Here is an 18,335-nt window from a genome sequence, read left to right as displayed (position 1 = left end):
TCTTAAACCGGCTGAAGATTAGATGAGTATTTCAAAGACCAATATTTTTGTTAAGCAGTGGGAGCTGAGTCAAAGGAGTTATTCTTCATAATATTTCTCTATGACAAACCAATGTCAGCAAATTGATTACGAAGATGGCCTATTGACCCGGATTTTCTAGAAAGAAATGACAAGGATTTAAGGATGCTCAGGATCAGTTTAACATGGATAAATCCAACTTAAACTGGGGGCTAATGTCGGGGATATACCCCGCGGTATGATCCGGCCGCAGTTATAACCCGGCTGGGACTTGGTAAACCGGCAGGTTGATGAACCGGCTCACAGTTAAGACAGACAGTTAAGACAGATGGCTCAGACGGACGGTAAACCGGCAGGTGGTAAACCGGCAGGTGGTAAACCGGCAGGAGTTAAGTCAGATGATAACCCGGCAGGAGTTAAGCCAGATGATAACGCGGCAGGAGTTAAGTCAGATGATAACTGTTTGGTTCTCTAGTCCTAGGACTTTTTCTAGTCCCAACTAAAAAGTCCCTAGTCTCTAAAAAGTCCTTCCCTGTTTGTTTCCAGAGACTAAAAAGTCTCTAGTCCCTTCCTAGAGGTTATTAAATGACCATGTTGCCCCTAGTATATAGAAAAATAGCAATCAAACAACACCATGGGGTGGCGGGCCAATAGGTGCATGGAGGGGCATTGTTGGAAAAGTCCCAAAAAGACTCTCCTTGAGAGTCTTCTTCATTTAGTCCCAAATGCCTAGTTTAGTCCCTAAAAAGTCCCTCCCGTTTGGTAAAAAAGTCTCTAAGAGGGACTTTTTCTAGTCCCTACACAAAAAGTCCCTGAAAACAAACACCTCCTCAGCAGACAATCATAAACCGGCAGACCATCATAAACCAGCAGACCATCATAAACCGGCACCAGTCATAACCCGGCAGATAGTGATAACTAGGTTGCCAGGGGTTATGAAACCCGAGACGTTATGAAGCCCGAGACGTTATGAAGCCCAAGATGTTAAGAAGCCCATGAAGAGAAGTCAAAATAGTTAAGTCTTAAGTCCGAGTTGGACTCTACATGTAACCCGCCCCTTCAACTTATATAAGGAGGGGCAGGGCTCCCCAAAGAGGGACAAACAAGAAGAAACAATCTCTAGGGCTAGACACAAAGAGTCGGTTTACCAGCGACTCCCTCGTGATGATAATGAGACCTAGCCACAAACATCATGTAGGGCTATTACCAGATGATGTTTCCCGGGGCCCGAAGCTGTTAAATCCTTGTCTTGTGTGTTGATCTATCATGCGTCTCTCGTCCCACTCAACCCCTCTCAAGCTACCACATAGATGCGTTGGCCTCGCGACTAAGTCCTGACACTAAGGACATCTGCCGTGACAAAACCACGACAGTTAGGTTTTTCGGTGCGACCAATCATACCAGCTCGGTGGGACCGAAGTGCAATGACTAGGGCAAGACCTCGTTTTAGAAATTCCGATCGGTTCATATTGGTGACTCCTGAATGAAGCAACTTCATCACAGAAACTTGGCTAGGCCATCTTGGTGAGACCGAGATCCATTTCGGTTACACCAAAGTATTAGGGTTTGGCATATGGCAGTGCATATGGTAATCTCGGTGGGTCCAAATGAGAGCTTTTCGGGGGGACTGAGATCAACTTTAGGGTATTGGAGAGGATGGAAATGGATAAATATTTGAGGGTTTTGGAGCAATACCACTAAGCACTTGAGCAATTGAGTCATGATCAAAACCTCAATCCCCTTTTAATAGTATTGGCTTTCCTATGGACTCAATGTGATCTTGGATCACTTAACCAAAAAATTTGAGTATTGAAGTTGTGCCAATCTTTATCCTTTGTATTTTGAAGGGGTCAACATCACCATGTCCTTGTCATGCCACCGTTGAACTTGTCTGAAACATACTAGATAAAATTATTAGTCCAACAATATGTGTGTTGTCATTGATTACCAAAACTACCAAGGGAGAAAATGTGCTTTCAAATCGGAATCGGACATTCAGTTGCGCCATGCTTAGTACCCACACTGCTTCATGAAATCATGGGCTGAGTAATTAAGATCGATTCCACAACATGTGACGCTCCAATGGGAAACTCCCATGTTTTTAGGCCCTGTTGAAACAACTAACTAAACTCTGATCCTGGCATACAAATCATACCCATACAAATAATATAGCTGGAGCGGAGGCTTTTCAAATTGGTAAATAATGAGGAGGAATGTAACATATGATGGTGGCTTGAAGAACATGATCGGAGGGCGCCTGCTCCTTTGGCCTTTGGGCGAATTTAAGCAAGAAAATGTAAGGGGATGCGACGATGTGGTAATGTGGTGAGATCAGGAGTGGAGTTCTACCATGATGGGGAGGATGAGGTTTGGGTATATTAGAAGGGGGAATGGAAACTGAAAGGAAGGTGGAAGGTGAAGAGGCGCTTCTGTCATTTCATATGCATTCGTGATTTTTGGCCAAGAAAGCACACCGGTTGTGGAGGCAGAAGAGAGAGAGGGGGGAGAGAGAGAGAGAGAGGGAGGGAGGGAGAGAGAGTTGCGGCTAGCAGAAGACAGAGAGAGCAAGGGTCGGAGCAGAAGATAACCAAGCCATACAGGGCTGCGTTAGTCAGATGGGCTTCCACAAATGACCGACAAAGCCAGCTATCCAACCCAGGTTGTTGGCATCATACAACACATGACCCAGGTGGAAGAAACTCAGCTGGGAAAACACATCGACTACACCCCACGAGGCCGCAGCAGCATGCTGACATGGCAATTGTTGACGTGAATAGCTTGCATGTTAAGAAATCAGGTAGTAGGGGTGTCCTATTTACATCTAGTAGATTAGTAACAATATCGAAGTGATTCTCTTGGAATATCCGATTTAAACAACAATGGAACTAAGTGTAAAAATACACTCATCAATGGTGTACCTCAATTTGCTTATTTTTAATGTCTGGCATGTTGGTATGCGAGGTCATCTCGAGACCAAGAGGTATGTTGCGATTGGCTTCATGTCGGAAGGCCGCCAGGGGTATCCATCTGCCAAAGACCACTGTGTGTGATCAGGGGTTGTCTACGATGGTACCTGAGGTTGGAGGGTGGGGTGTCGTCAAATGCCTTGCCAGAGCGTGGTCTGGCCACCGCTGCCGCCGACCGCAGACATTGTTCTTCTCCTTGGAGGCATCGTTTATCCTGCCCCTCTCCTCCTTCAAACTATTGCTATCTAGTTCTGCATGGCCCGTTGCTAGGTGTGTGCCTTGTAAGCGGTGGCCTGCTTGGGGAGATGCCTTTTCGATACGAAGGTCCAACGCTAGTGGGGCAGCGTCTCGCGGATCGCATACACTTCCATTGCTAGTGTGCTCGCACCTTACTCATGCCAGAGAGCTTGCGCACGAATCAGTTTCCGTTCCCGTTCGTGACCGGGCTGAATCTAGCAGAGTACTCCCTCCGTGGCGGCTCCGTGCCACGATATGGACTATTTTTATGCTATTTTTAGCTTGTAAAAATGTGCTCCCTTCGTTCTTTGATATAAGGTGTATAGATTTTTGAGAAAAAAATTTCAAAATATAAGGTGTATTGTGTTGCGCCACTCGTTTGGATAATTTTTTAAGGATTCGATTACATTTCCCTATATTAGGCAAGCTTTTCTATTTTCTCATGTCAATTAGTTACGTGTAATCTAGCCCAAAACTTGGAAAATTTTCCCTCCACGTGCATTCTTTAATTTCCATGCCAAAAATTATACACCCTATATTTAAGAATAGAGGGAGTATTATATTGTGGGACGGAGGGACTATTTTTTTTTCTTTAGAAAAATCTAGCAAAAGTATTAGAATGAGAGAACCTGGCATGGTTCTATGCAGATACATGAACCGTCGAGAGCCACCCCCCCGTGGGCCTGGGCCACAGTGGGAACGAAACAAAACAAAAACACACGGAGGAGAGGGAGAGAACGGATCGGAAGCAACCCGAACCAAAACGAAGACGCCAGTGGCAGTAGTACATACATTCGCTAGTCAACAAAGCAAAAAAAAAAAAGTTTGACAATAAGCGGAGCACACGACCAACGAGAGCGCAGCGCGTTCACCCATCCCGATTCCACGGGAGCTCCAGCCCGCGGCTGCTGCTGCTGCTGCTCTCCCCCCACTCCCAAATGGCCGCCGCCTGCTTCCTCTCCGCCCCCTCCCCGCTCGCCCGCCCGCCGCCGCGCCCGCGCCATTCCCTCAGGCACATCGCGCGCGCCGCGGCCAACAGGCCGCCCGCCGGCCCCCTCGCGCTCCCGGCCTCGTTGCGGAGGCCGCTGCGCGACCTCGTGGTGGGCCCCGTCGCCGAGGCCGCGCGGCGGGCGCTGGCGGCCGCCGCGGGGCCCCTGGTAGTCGCGCTCGCCTCCGCCGCGCTGCTCCTCGGGGACGCCGGGGCCGCGTCCGCGTTCGTCGTCGCCACGCCGCGGAAGCTGCAGGCCGACGAGCTCGCCACCGTGCGCCTCTTCAAGGACAACACCCCCTCCGTCGTCTACATCACCAACCTCGCCGTCAGGTATGGCTGGGCCCATCCTCCCCCGCCCCCTTTCCCTTCCATTGCCACGGTGTGTCCATCTGTTTGGCCTTGGCGCCTAATGCGAAGAAGCTTGGGGCCTCTGTTTTGGTTTGGTGTGTAGGCAGGACGCCTTCACGCTGGACGTGCTCGAGGTGCCGCAGGGCTCCGGCTCCGGCTTCGTCTGGGACAAGCTCGGCCACATCGTCACCAATTTCCATGTCATCCGTGGCGCCTCGGACCTCAGGTTGGTTAACGCTTAACAGAGTTGCTCGCTGCCGATATATTCTTCAGCAAAATTCAAATCACAGCATGCCCGTTCCTAGATATGACATTTATCCTAGGTTCATACTTCATACTCCCTCCGTTCCAAATTACTCGTCGTCGTTTTAGTTCAAATTTGAACTAAAACCACGGCGAGTAATTTGGAACGGAGGGAGTAGAATGGTGTGATTGCTGTGGAGCTGTAAGAACTCAAACGAAGGAATACACATTAAACAGGGGAAATGAGAGTTGCAGAACTGCAATTGGATATTGATAAGCATGGGCAATGTGGACGTGATTGCTTAGTTTTAATAGCAGAGTACAGTGAACCATTAAAGCTCGCTGCTAACGACTCGTTGTCATTTGGATACGGTGTGGGTAGCAAATATGTCCATAGGTTGTAGGCTGTAGGTTAGTTATAGTAGATGTTTAACCTGACACATCTTTGAAGCTTTAGAGTGACTATATTTTGCATCCCATTTTTCATAATTTCATCCAGTACTTGATGCTAGATCCGAGACTTGCAATGACCTATGCACTTTGGTTTCGTGTAAACATCATTTACGTGTTAGTCATGCTTTCTTTGCTTCCTTGCTAATGTCACATGATGTGAATTTACTCAGATCTGCAGATAGTAGGCTACCATCTTGTTGAATATTTATGACAGGGTTGTCTTGAATTGTATCATGGCGAAGTGAAATTACCATTTTAGTTTTACGTAGGATCATGCTTGCTGATCAGTCGGTGTAGGAAGCGCAAGTTGTCGGATTTGACCAGGACAAGGATGTCGCTGTTTTGAGTATTCAAGCACCAAAGGATAAACTAAGACCTTTACCAGCGTGTCCACCCATCCCGACTGTTTTGTGTGTCGGTTAACACTTAATAGAGCCAGTCGCTACCAATATTCTTCAGAAAAATTCAAATCAGCATGACAATTCTGCTAGATTTTACTTTTATAGAAGGTTCATAGAATGGTGCAGTTGTTGTGGACCTGTAACTGTAAGAACTAAGAACTATAACGAATGAATAAACAGGGGAAACCAGAGTTGCAGAACCGCAACTGGACATTGATATAAGCATGGGCAATGTGGACGTGGTTGCTTATTTTTAATAGCACAGTGAACCATTAATGCTCGTGCTAATGACTTGTTATCATTTGGATTCATTGTGCGTAGCAAATATATCCATAGGTTGTAGGCTGTTGGTTAGTTATAGTAGATGTTTAGCCTGACACAGTGACACATCTTTGAAGCTTTATAGTGACTATATTTTGGATTCCATCTTTCATAATTTCATCCAGTACTTAATGCTAGATCCGAGACTTTGATGCGAAATGCTAACAATGACCTATGCACTTTGGTTTCTTCTAAACCTTATTTACGTGTTAGTCATGCTTTGTTTGCTTCCTTGCTAATTTCACATGATGTCAATTTACTCAGATCTGCAGATAGTATGCTACCATCTTGTTGAATATTTATGACAGGGTTGTCTTGAATTGTATCATGGCGAAGTGAAATTACCGTTTTAGTTTTATGTAGGGTCACGCTTGCTGATCAGTCGGTGTATGAAGCGCAAGTTGTCGGATTTGACCAGGACAAGGATGTTGCTGTTTTGAGTATCGAAGCACCAAAGGATAAACTAAGACCTTTACCAGTTGGTGTGTCAGCAGACCTACTGGTTGGTCAGAAAGTTTATGCCATAGGAAACCCTGTGAGTGCTTCTTACACCAGTTGTTCTATGATTTATCTCTACATGTCGGCTGATGTGCAAATTTGACATCAATCATTCAGTGTTTTTGTTACTTGCATTTTGTGTTCCTTAGTAATTTCTTTTCATTTCAACTCCTGAACCTGTGTTGAAATTTCAGTAGGGCCAGCCTGTTTCTTATCCTGATTATGTTCAGTAGCAATAGCATTGGAAATGAAAATACTCTACCATGTCCATGTCCATGTGTCCAACCACCGATATGCCAAACAGATTCTATGCTAAGGAACTATGTATGGCATATATATTTTTTGTAAATTTTCAGTATAGTTCATGGATGGAAAGAGTTGATTTAAACAATTCAGTTATTTGGGCTTCTCTTTCAATTATGTGCATGTTACTTTAAGCAACTACTGATTACTGTCTGACATCTGTTATTTATATATTTGCAGTTTGGCCTTGACCACACTCTTACAACAGGTGTTATCAGGTGTAGTATTATTGATTGGTTGAATTGACTCCTCGTTTGCTGATTCTTTTGTTCAGTCTTTGGTAAACTGAGACACTTCTATTTGTTCTCTTCTGATTTCCCCCAGTGGATTGCGGAGAGAAATTAGTTCAGCTGCAACTGGACGTCCTATACAGGATGTAATACAGACTGATGCTGCTATCAACCCTGGTAACAGCGGGGGCCCACTTCTTGATAGTTCTGGAAACCTGATAGGTGTAAATACTGCTATATACTCACCTTCAGGAGCATCATCTGGGGTTGGCTTCTCCATTCCAGTTGATACAGTATGTCACTCAGCTTAATTCATAATTTTGGATTTGTTCTGGGTCTTCTTTTCCTATAAATTTCTTGCTTATTACAAAGCATGTATTTCGACCATATTCAGGTTGGTGGTATCGTGGATCAGCTTATACAATTTGGGAAAGTGACAAGACCTATTTTGGGGATAAAATTTGCCCCTGACCAATCTGTGGAGCAGCTTGGATTGAGTGGAGTGCTTGTCTTGGATGCTCCCCCAAACGGACCAGCTGGCAAAGCGGTACTGTCCATCTATATTATACACATGTTTGATGCAAATTCAATGGAACTTGATTGGAAACCACGAGATATTTTTACAGTAGTCAAATTCTTATTTTGTTTCAGTTTCAGTAAACAATCTTTTTGCACCTAGCATGAGAAAACCTTCTACTGTTACTCCAGTACATTATAGCATCTGTTGAACAATGTTCTCATGTGCCTTCTCTGATTGTCGGAACTAAGAATAGCTTAAGAAACAGAGCAGTAATTCATTTGATAAGAACCAAACTTATGTGTAGAATAAACTCGTATTTTCTGTTCCTTCTATATAATTGTGAAATGCATTTGTTAGACACGTTTCTGCGGTACAGGACTTGTGCGGCTAAATATTTCTGCTTGCTATGTTGTATGCAGGGTCTGCAATCAACGAAACGGGATGCCTACGGATGACTTATCCTCGGGGACATAATTACTTCTGTTAATGGTACTAAGGTTGCGAATGGAAGCGACCTGTACCGTATCTTGGATCAGTGCAAAGTCGGAGAGACGGTAAGCTTTCACCCATGTTCAACAGGAACATTTTTTTCCCTTGATGGCTGCTAAGATACTCGCTTCTGTTCTTTTAAAGGTGACCGTGGAAGTATTGCGCGGAGATAAGAAGGAGAAGATCGCTGTGGTCCTTGAACCAAAGCTCGACGAAACATAGTGAGCGGTGTCCTTCTCGGGTGTATTCTCACGTAGGTACAAGGTATTAGCATGTTGGCCTACCACGGAGCTCCTTGTACATAATTGATGTTTGTAAATTGTCTGGTGTAAAAAGAATGAAAAGAAAAATATCAATTTGGTTCATTGCTCATGCCTTATGTGCACTGTTCCAGTACATGATCTATCTGCTTACGTATGCTACTAGTCTATATACCTATACCAATATATAGTGTGACAATAACTTCAAATGTCAGCCATTAGATATGCTTCATCCAATGGTTGAGAATTGACAAGTCTGAAGAGTATCATCCATTGGATAAAGTTTTCATCTCAGAGGATTCTGACTCGTGATCTTTTAATTGAACCTGCATTCTATCATCCATACTATTCTAGAAGCATCTTTTTCTCATGCCAAGAATCTGATTCTAAAGTTAGAACAATCTCGATTATAGAGTTTCCTATATTCGCATCGAAGGAAATAAAATGTCGAGAATGCATCTCCCCCTGCTGTATATTTGTTGACGTGCTTTGCACGTACACTTTGCTAGTAGTTTCAAAAGATTTACCTTGACATTGGAAATATTCTAGTTCTGAAAGAAAAAGAAGTGAACAAAACATAATTCTAGATATCTGGACCAACTCATGACATTGTGTTATTGCAAAAGATCAAGTAATATTAAGTAGATTGAACTTTATTGAAAAAGATATCCAGCTAACAACTGCTCCACGGAGAAATCACACAAAGGACGCTCCCAGTTCAGTGCGATCGAAGTAGGCGCCGGTGACTCCCCCCTTCTCCGCGAGCGCAACTACAACCGCGGCGGCGGCGCCCTCGGCGGCGGTGAGGATGCCGGTGTAGTCGTTCATCCCGGTGACGACGTAGCCGGGGTGCACGCAGTTGACCCGCAACGCAGCGCCCTCCTCCCTGGCGATCACCCTGGTGTAGGCGCACACCAGCGCCTTGGACGCCATGTAGGCGGCGTACACCGGGTCGGCCGGCCACCCGCGGCGCTCCAGCGCGCCATTGCCCGTGCCCAGGTCCTCGAGGAACAGGCCCGACATCTCGTCGAGCCGCTGCGTCGTGAGGTTTGCGACGTCGTCCAGCTCCCGCCGGAGCTCGTCGCCGCTGAAATACTGCATTTTTGCAAGGTGAACAGCCAGGGTGTGATGTGAGCAAATTTGTTTCAATTTGTTGTGAAATACTCTACATGGAGATGAGAGGTGTGTACCCTGAGCAAGCCCCAGGCAGAGGTTACGTTGACGATTCTGCCGTCGGAGGAGGACCGGAGGAGCGGGAGGAGGGCTTCCGTGACGGTCTTGTTGCCGTGGTAGTTGATCCTCAGGCAGTCCTCTGCATCCTGGGCGGTCTGCGTGGTCCGCTGCCTCAGCCACTCGGCTCTCTCCATCCCATCCATGCCTGCAAGCTGTTGTTAAGTGATGGACATGGATGCAACCAAACAACCTCAGTAAGTACTTCAGCTCCAAACGGTCCAAAGCAAAGCAGTATCTAAATGTGATCTCAATGTACTCCAAAAGTGAATTTTAAGGGAATGCGACATATATATCGGAGACAAATTTACCGTCTCCTGGAGGGTTGCCGGGTCGCCGACGTCCGTGGTCACCCCGAGCACTCCGGCATTGTTGACCTGCGGTGCGGTGTGCGCATAGTTGCCATGTTTCCGGTACGGTGGGAACGAGGAACGGGAACGGGGGACGAGAGTCGGGGGCTGGAAAAAATAGGGTACAGTGAGGGTATACATCTCTAGAACGATTTTTCTAAAACGGAAACGCGATCCAATCAATTCCGGTATGATGAATCCGGTACGGTACCATGGAACGAGAAACGTGAATCTTTACGGGTGCGGGGAGCAACTGGCTGGGAGGGACCGAGGGAGTACTTATACAGGGAACTGGCTGCATCGTCGATTCATGAAGACTAAAATATATTATCTCCTTCCCAATGGAAAATTTATTAGCAGCCTTGGAGTAATTGGAGAGCAGAATAAGGAGTTATTTAGAGGAGTGGAAAAGAACGGGGCAGAAATTAAAACGAGGAGTTCGTGATTGATATGGCTGACCTTTTGCTTACTCGATCGATTCAAGAACCAAGACTGTCGAGTCGCCGAACCTGAATCGACGATCCAGCTGCGGAAACACCGAATCCGCATCGAATCTTACCGAATCGACCCTTGTTCCCGAATCTGATTCCGGGTCGATGAATCCAGATCGAGGGACGGCCCACCGTTACCCGTTTCCGGCTACTATGGGTGTGCGTGAGTGCGATGATCATCAATTTTGTTGAAATTGCCTTCTGTATCACAAATCCTTTGCAAATTGAAAACTTCATTTGAAAATTTAAGCAACTGTACCAATATGTCAAGCTTGCCGAACTTGTCCTTTATGGAAGCAGCCAGATGAGCGGCACTGGCGGGCTCGCTGATCTCCAACTGATGAAACATGACATCCGGTAGCCCCTCCTCCCGGAGCTTTTCGGCTGCCTCAGTGCCCCTCTTCTCGTCCCTCGCCGTCAAGACGACGGTGAGCCCGTGAGCCGCAAGCTGCCGGCATATCTCCAGCCCCATCCCCCGGTTCCCTCCGGTCACCACGGCAACCCTAAGAGAAAAAATATAACGATGAGAGTGCAACTAATCAATAAACAGGTGGTTGTCTCTAAATGAGGCATCAATCTGCTATTACTCAGACAGAAAGCTGCTTACCTTTTCTCTGATGGACCGCTGATGCTTCCTTCCATTGTGGCTTCTTCTAGTCCTGTAGGTTTTGCTTATTATGAGTACTACAATAGAAGGAACTTGCATAATGGCTTTTGAGCTGTTTGAAAGAAAAAGACTTTCAGTATTATGCTTTGTTCTGCACTTTTGATGCAAATGATTATATAGCAGAAATTATTTACTACTCCCTCCGTTGTTTTTTATAAGACGTTATAGACAGCTGACCCTGAACTGTTTTAGGCACTGTCTGAACTGTATAAAACTTCTTGTAAAAGTAAACATAGAGAGTAGTTCCATATATAATCTGCAATAGCAACTACAGTTTAGAGTTTATCAGATGCATATCCCTTGGAAGTCCCAAGTCCGAACCTCGTGACACTAGATGTTTTCAGTCCATGATCTTCACAATTTTGCATTTTATATCAAGTTTTTTTTCTGTCAAATCACTCGAGGGACTGCTCTACCAAAATATTTCTAATGGCTATACCATACAATGATACAGCACAATAATTTCAGTACAGATTGCAACACTAGGATAGGGTAAGAAGCAGAGCAGCAAGCAGCGGCAGCAACCAGAATAAGAAGCAGAGCAGAGAGCAGCAAGCAGCGTCCCAGCTCTCTCGCTCGGCCGGCGCCTCCCCCCATCGGCCGGCCCTACCTCACCGGCGTCGGCGAGGGTGTGCCATCTCAGAGAGGACACGCCGTCGAGCTCCTCCTCGCTCCTCACCGACCACCTCCTGCCACTCCCCTACTAACCAACCCGCCGTCGAGCTAGGGCCTAGGACTGGAGGGAGGAAGAAGGGATCAACCTGACAGGGACGGAGGACTCCCACCGGGACGGCGTGGGGAGAGAAGATGCGCCGGCGCCGCTGGGCTGCAGTTGGTCGATGCCGCACGCCCTCCTCGTGCACAACTTTGCCTCTGCGCTTGGAAAAGATGGCCGATCTTGCTTACTTTCTCCACTGTATTTTTATCACTGGGCCATGCTGAGACAAGAGCTCAACTCATACTCGGTCAATGTCGGAGGCTGCAAGGAACCGCAAACCTCTTTTTACCGGTGCAGGGATGTACCGGTGCTAAATTCATCCTTAAATTTTTGGAGATTGGTGCACGCTGTCTACATGCATACTACTATTTATTTGTATTCTGTTGAACATCATCATGTATGAAACGTCTTGTCAACTCTTGTCAGCACTTTTTGTCAGTACGATGCATGCATGGCTCAGACATACTCTCCTCCTCTGGCCCCCATAACAAAGGTACCCATTTAAATTTCATTTGACATTTTCAACCATTAATATCTTTTAAACCAAAATTACATATGTGAAATATTTTATATATTTGATCTCCGGGTGTCAAGACCTTTAGAACAAGATCAATTTTGGATAGATTTCAAATACATTTAATTTTCAACATTTCAGTTAACTTATTTCACTCTATATATTCTATGTGAAACTGCTTATTTCAGTGTTCGAAATTTATTTCACTCTATATATGGAACATATGAAACATGTTATTTCACTCTGTGTGAAACTGCTTATGTCAGTCAGATTTAAAAATAACATGTTTCACACATTTGAAAAAGTAGCTATTTTCATAGATCTCACTTAGTTCAAAAATCTAATTTCATAGATTTTAATTACTGCAGAGAAATATGTGTTTGAATGATATTTTTTATATGAGTAAAATAGTTTTTTAATTGAAATATTTCTTTTTTGTGAAAAATCCTTATTTATTTCTGTATATTGTGAGTGTAATGTGTTTTCTGAAACTAGTGAAATGAGCGGAATCTATCTTTTGTAACGAGTAAAATCACTTTTTGAAACAAGTGAAATATAGTATTTCAATTGACTGAATGTAATGTGTTTTCTGAAATAAGTGAAATTAGTTTCTTGAAACGAGTGAAACAAAGTTTGAAAATATTTTTTTTTTTGTGATGTGTGAAATAAGTTTTTTAAACGAGTGGAATATAGTACTTCAAATGAGTGAATCTAATGTGTTCTCTGAAATGAGTGAAGTAAGTTTTTTCAACTGAGTGAAATCAGTTGTTTGAAATAAATGAAATATTAGTTTGAAATAATAAAATTAATTTGTAAATGAGTGAAATCCGTATTTCAAATTAGTGAAATAATTTTTTTGGAATGAGTAAACTCTGTTAATTGAAATGAGTAAAATCCTATTTTTTGTAATGTGAAATTAATTGAACCAGTAAAAATTCAATCTAGCCAAATTGTATCCAAGACCGGTCTTGTTTTAAAGGTCTTATCACCCTGAATTCAAATGTACAAAAAAATTCATTAATGGAAATTTGGTTCATAAGCTGTTAACCATTCAAAATATGATCAGCAAATAAAATGCAACTACTTTGTTTGGGGGAGAAAACCCATACGCCGTCCTTTTCCACCAAGTCATATCTAAAGCTGCCACGCATCTAACATGCACAGATGTATTCCTTTGTCTACTGCTTGTATTGCATAGTAAATTATTTTTACTTTATACACAAAAGGCTGGCACGAATCTCAGAGAAAGCAATTGAACGCTCCGGTAAAAAAACTTAGTCGCGCAAGGAACATGGACGAGCTAGCTAGGTCGTCGCACTGAGGCTTCCTTAAGTGCTGACGTGCATCGTGTGATAAGAAATGGTCGCGCGATGGCATCAATCTTGCGACAGCTGAACTCGGAATAAAAAATGTTTGTAGAGCGTCTATAACTAGAGTGGGCAAATCCGGCTCCCTAAATGTCCGCGGACATGTCGCAGCGTCGACTTGCTTCTCATTGTTTGCCCGAACAACCACACCCTTCATATTTAAACTCTCATTTTCATGCAAACTCATGCACGCTAGATTATATAGCATACATAATCAAATGTTCAAATCATCACCAATTCAATGATTCAGCACAACCAAAATTAAAGCACGGTTTAACAATTCAACACAACCCAAATATAATTCAACAATTCATTTATAAGCCTCCTTCACAGCCTGGCGGACGAGCTGCCGAGCAATTAGTTAGGGTTGCCTGCAACATCTGGAACTTCCCTTCGTTCATACGATCATCCAGGGTTGGTAAACCGAGACAATTCCGTTTCAAATTCAGAATTTTGAACTTGCAACTCCCGCTTAACCACAATCTATGTCTCCATAAGGCAGTTGTACCGAAACTGTATATAACATTTTTGTGGGTTTATTAGCTGGTCTATTGCTCTTCTATATCAATGAATGACACCCTTAACATACTATGCCTAGGCTAAATTAGCTCTGAAAAAAGGATATTGTCATCAACAAATAGTAGTTGTAATACTCCTGACCAGTAGCGGATCTAGCCCAATGGGCCAAGGTGGGCCAACAATAGAAGTGTTCATAAAAAATATTTTTTCTTAATATTTTTTACCATTTTTCCTATGCTATAAAGCTATTCCAAAAATGCCAGGGTGGGCCGTGGCCCACCCTGTCCACCCTCTACCTCCGCCACTGCTCCTGACGCCTCACTACATATTTTTACATGTTGAACATCATGTGTCTCCACTCCTTGTTGAAGCAGCGTAGAGAGCTCCCGGGCAACAAAACAAAAATAAATCGGGGATATGTGTTCACCTTGTCGAAGCCCACACGACGGTGCAAATGAATTCAAGATTGCCATTGACTTTAACATAATTTCTTACTGAGTAAAAGTGTGTTATATCGACTAGAGGGGGGTGAATAGGCGATTTTTATCAAATTCTTCAATACGTGAGAGTTATGAAGACAAACAGTACAGATATGCCTATCACTTAAGCAGCGGAAGTTAGATTACACCAGACAAGCCATGGTCAAGTATTCAATAGAGTGAAAGCACAATGACAAGTAGCTGCAGTGTAATAAGGATCAGATAGGAAGAAGTTATGAAGCCAGTCAAATCATACAGTTATGTTGTGAAGACAAAAGATAGAGCAAGCATGCAATGGCTTCACAATGAATAACAGTAAGTTGAAGGGAAGTGAAGATGAAACCAGTGACACGTTGAAGACAATGATTTGTTGGACCAGTTCCAGTTGCTGTGACAACTGTACGTCTGGTTGGAGCGGCTAGGTATTTAAACCAAAGGACACACAGTCCCGGACACACAGTCCCGGACACCCAGTCCTGAACACGCAGCTCAGGACACCCAGTCCTCACCGTTTTCTCCTTGAGCTAAGGTCACACAGACCTCGCCCAATCACTCTGGTAAGTCTTCAAGGTAGACTCCCAAACCTTCACAGACTTCGTTCACCGGCAATCCACAATTTCTCTTGGATGCTCAGAACGCGACGCCTAACCGTCTGGAGGATGCACAGTCCTCAAGTGTAATAAGTCTTCAGATCACTCAGACACGAAGACTTAAGTGATGCCCAATTTACTCTGGCTCTGGGTGGTTAGGGCTTTTCTCCTCGCTAGGAATTTTCTCTCAAAGGCTTCGAGGTGGGTTGCTCTCAAACGACAAAAGCCGTGCACTGAAATCTGAGTAGCCAACCATTTAAGGTTGAAGGGGGTGGACTATTTATAGCCACTGGGCAACCCGACCTGATTTGTCCGAAATGAGCCTGGGTCACTAAGGAACTGACACGTGTTCCAACGGTCAGATTTTGAACTCACATGGCAACTTTACTTGGGCTGCAAGTAAAGCTGACTTGTCCGACTCTGGACAAGATTTGCTCTCATAGTCTTCGCTCGAAGACATAGGATTTGAATTAGGCATCACTTCAGTCATTCTGACTGGTTCTCTTGGACCCCACTTAACAGTATGGTGGTTCCTATGACTCAACACAAATGAAATAAACTACAAAGAATCTAAGTCTTCGAGTTCCATAGGCTTCACGTGGTGTCTTCTCTTGTCATAGTCTTCAATATGAATATCTTCATGTACCACCATTGTCTTCAATGTCTTCATACGTTTTTAGGGGTCATCTCTGGTAGTAAAACCGAATCAATGAGGGACTTCTACCTGTGTTATCCTGCAATTCTCACAAACACATTAGTCCCTCAACTAGGTTTGTCGTCAATACTCCAAAACCAACTAGGGGTGGCACTAGATGCACTTACAATCTCCCCCTTTTTGGTGATTGATGACAAACTAGTTGAAGTTTTCAACGGGGAACATAATTTGTGAAATTGTAAAGGAATTGTCTTCATAAGCTGCAAGGGCTCCCCCTGAAGATGTGCATATAAGTAATTTGCTTCTTGAATGCAATTGCACATGGCAGGTTGTACTTGTGGAGATCCACTTCAACTTATGATGACAATCCACTATGCATGTAAGAGTATACGAAGATAATGACATGCATAATGGAAAATGGACGTCTGCAGAATGATCTAAGTGCGGAATTTATCGTCGCACATGCGGAATTTATCTTCGCATAACAGAGTGACAAACATGTAGCAGACGACCATCAAGTCTAAGTGTTACAACTCAAAGAAGCAAATGTAGCAAAAACGGGAGTTGTAAGCACGAAGCAAAATGTAGCAAAATATAAAGGCACCCGCCCATAGTGACCCGCTTGAAGACTAAACCATCATATGCTTCTCCCCCTTTTGTCAGTGATGACCAAAAAGGTTTGAAGACATAGAGTTTTCTACGCGTTCCCAGGCGCAGCAGGGTCGGTGGAAGTGTTTGGCGGTGCAGATGAGCTTGGTGCAGAGTTGATGCGTGCTGAAGGAGGTGGAGGTGATGTAGTGTCGCCCTCTTCATCGATAATCCGTGCATTCACCGTGGCAGCAGAGGAAGAGAACTCCGAATCTTCAAGTGATGGTGTGCTTCGCATCACAGCTCTTCTAGGAGGTGTGGAGTCAAACTTGAATTGCTCTTTGAAGCCAACCTCTTGAAGTTCAGCTTCAGAACACATCATTGAGAGTCCTTTCCAGGTGCGGCGACAAGTTTCATGAGCAACGAATGCATTCTTGGTGGCAAGATTCCTGAGGCGGTTGACATCCACCAAGAGGCTTTTCATCTGTCTCTTCAACCAGTCGTGATGCCTATCTTGCTTTTGGTGAAGGGCCACAAGAAGCTCTCGGTCATTGAGGGCACGAGCGCGCTTCTTGGGTCGCTGAGCAGCTGTGCTGTCAGTGGCTTCAGTAGATGCAGGTGCATGTGTGGTGCCATCCAACGGATATACTCTGGAGATGGCTTCAACACCGTCAACATTCTGAGTGAAGCTCTGGTGTTCTGCATTTTGAAGACTTAATGGTTGCTTGGCAGGCTCAGGGTATATAGCTTCAGCAGAGGTGTCCAAATCTAGCAAGAAGATTCGATGGTTGCGGGCTGAGGGCTGATATGAAATCGCAGAGTGAAGCTTGATCAGCCTCATAACCCAAGGAGCATAAAACTTCAAGCCAAATAAATCTGAGCCAGACGCTGCAAGTAGGTGGATGAAGAGATCCTGTGCGTTGAAGCATTTTCCATGAAGAATGCAGAATATGAGAGTCTTCATTGCACCTTCAATCTTGGCATATGGAGAGTGTCCCTTAATGGGCCATAGAGTCTGCCTGATGATGTGATATATGGTTCTGGGCAGGTACTCTAAGTCTTCAACGAAGAACTCAGTTGGATAGGGTGCATCATGAGGCAATGGCTTCATCATTGAGAGCATCTGACTCATATTTGGCTCAGGACGCTGAAATATGCTCTCAATTGCTTCAGCATGGAGTTGGCAGCCTTCTTCGAAGAATTCTCCAGGAGTGGGAAGGCCGGTAAGCTCAATGATATCGAAAGCATTGGCTTCATGATGGATATTGCCGGTCATCCACTCCAGGACCCAAGTCTTCGGATCTTTGTTGTAGCCTTTGATATGAAGGGTGGCATAGAACTGAAGCAGAAGCTCTTCATTCCAGTGCTCTTCATCAGTGATAAACGGCAGCAGACCCACTTTCTTGAAGCAATCCAGTGCGTCTTCCAGGCCAGGCAGGCCAGCAACAGCTTCAACCTCAAGGCGCTTGTGAGGAAAGATGCGACCTTGGTTGTATAGGATGCATGAATAATAGCTGCGCTGTTGATAGCTCCAGAACCTATCTGATACAATCCGTTCCCTTGAATAAGGGTTCTTGGAGCTGTTGAAAAACGTGTTATCTGCCCTGAAGCTGTTGATGTTGAAGGAGCCAGGAGCTGATGCAGGACCTGGGAACCTTGGCAGTCGTGGGATCGGCTTCTGGACCTGGGGCCTGTGCGCAACATGATAGTTGAATTGGGGACCGGCAGCAGACTCAGGCACAGAAGTGTCAGGAGCAGTAGCTTCAGTGTCTTCTGAAGCTGTTGTTGGGGAGGGCTCCACATTAGCTTCAGTGTTGTCTGTGGCAGCCTCAACATTTTCAGCCTCCACACGTGTAGTGGGAGGGACGAACTCAGGCACGTTCTCCTGG

At 44.8% G+C, this 18,335-nt stretch overlaps 2 protein-coding genes across 5 annotated transcripts; one reads left to right on the top strand and one right to left on the bottom strand.

Annotated features, from left to right (window-relative positions):
* Positions 1–4,101: 4,101 nt before the first annotated feature.
* LOC123182015 (protease Do-like 1, chloroplastic) lies at positions 4,102–8,390 on the top strand. Its single transcript, XM_044594450.1, has 8 exons — positions 4,102–4,542; positions 4,664–4,786; positions 6,342–6,513; positions 6,960–6,997; positions 7,104–7,302; positions 7,404–7,556; positions 7,949–8,083; positions 8,163–8,390. The coding sequence occupies exons 1-7, from the start codon at positions 4,160–4,162 to the stop codon at positions 7,982–7,984; spliced, it is 1,104 nt and encodes a 367-aa protein (XP_044450385.1). The 5' UTR covers positions 4,102–4,159; the 3' UTR covers positions 7,985–8,083; positions 8,163–8,390.
* Positions 8,391–8,845: 455 nt separating this feature from the next.
* On the bottom strand, positions 8,846–12,005 carry LOC123181990 (short-chain dehydrogenase/reductase 2b). Of its 4 annotated transcripts, none has more exons than XM_044594417.1 (6): positions 11,778–12,005; positions 10,957–11,008; positions 10,609–10,852; positions 9,820–9,966; positions 9,469–9,663; positions 8,846–9,373 (listed from the first exon to the last, which is right to left on the bottom strand). In XM_044594417.1, exons 2-6 carry the CDS (start codon positions 10,989–10,991, stop codon positions 8,975–8,977), a joined length of 1,020 nt encoding a protein of 339 aa, XP_044450352.1. In that variant the 5' UTR covers positions 10,992–11,008; positions 11,778–12,005; the 3' UTR covers positions 8,846–8,974. The 4 variants fall into 4 exon arrangements, with proteins under 4 accessions (XP_044450352.1, XP_044450368.1, XP_044450376.1 ...); XM_044594433.1 differs by lacking the exons at positions 10,957–11,008; positions 11,778–12,005 and adding exons at positions 10,070–10,219; positions 10,318–10,500 and having other exon boundaries at positions 10,609–10,790; XM_044594441.1 differs by lacking the exons at positions 10,957–11,008; positions 11,778–12,005 and adding exons at positions 10,070–10,153; positions 10,318–10,500 and having other exon boundaries at positions 10,609–10,790.
* Positions 12,006–18,335: the final 6,330 nt, after the last annotated feature.

This window comes from Triticum aestivum, chromosome 1A, assembly GCF_018294505.1.
Source record: "Triticum aestivum cultivar Chinese Spring chromosome 1A, IWGSC CS RefSeq v2.1, whole genome shotgun sequence".
Lineage (NCBI taxonomy): Eukaryota > Viridiplantae > Streptophyta > Magnoliopsida > Poales > Poaceae > Triticum > Triticum aestivum.
The sequence above is the reverse complement of the archived record's forward strand: the minus strand, read 5'-3'. Positions and strand labels throughout refer to the sequence as shown.

Excerpts from the sequence above, each read along its gene's own strand:
- LOC123181990 (XM_044594417.1), bottom strand. The coding sequence starts at position 10,991 with ATGGAAGGAAGCATCAGCGGTCCATCAGAGAAAAG. Across the intron at positions 10,853-10,956 it reads AGCGGTCCATCAGAGAAAAG|GGTTGCCGTGGTGACCGGAG; the intron begins GTAAGCAGCTTT and ends TTTTTCTCTTAG. Across the intron at positions 9,664-9,819 it reads CGGCAACCCTCCAGGAGACG|CTTGCAGGCATGGATGGGAT; the intron begins GTAAATTTGTCT and ends ACTTAACAACAG.
- LOC123182015 (XM_044594450.1), top strand. The coding sequence starts at position 4,160 with ATGGCCGCCGCCTGCTTCCTCTCCGCCCCCTCCCCGCTCGCCCGCCCG. Across the intron at positions 4,543-4,663 it reads ATCACCAACCTCGCCGTCAG|GCAGGACGCCTTCACGCTGG; the intron begins GTATGGCTGGGC and ends TTTGGTGTGTAG. Across the intron at positions 7,557-7,948 it reads ACGGACCAGCTGGCAAAGCG|GGTCTGCAATCAACGAAACG; the intron begins GTACTGTCCATC and ends TGTTGTATGCAG.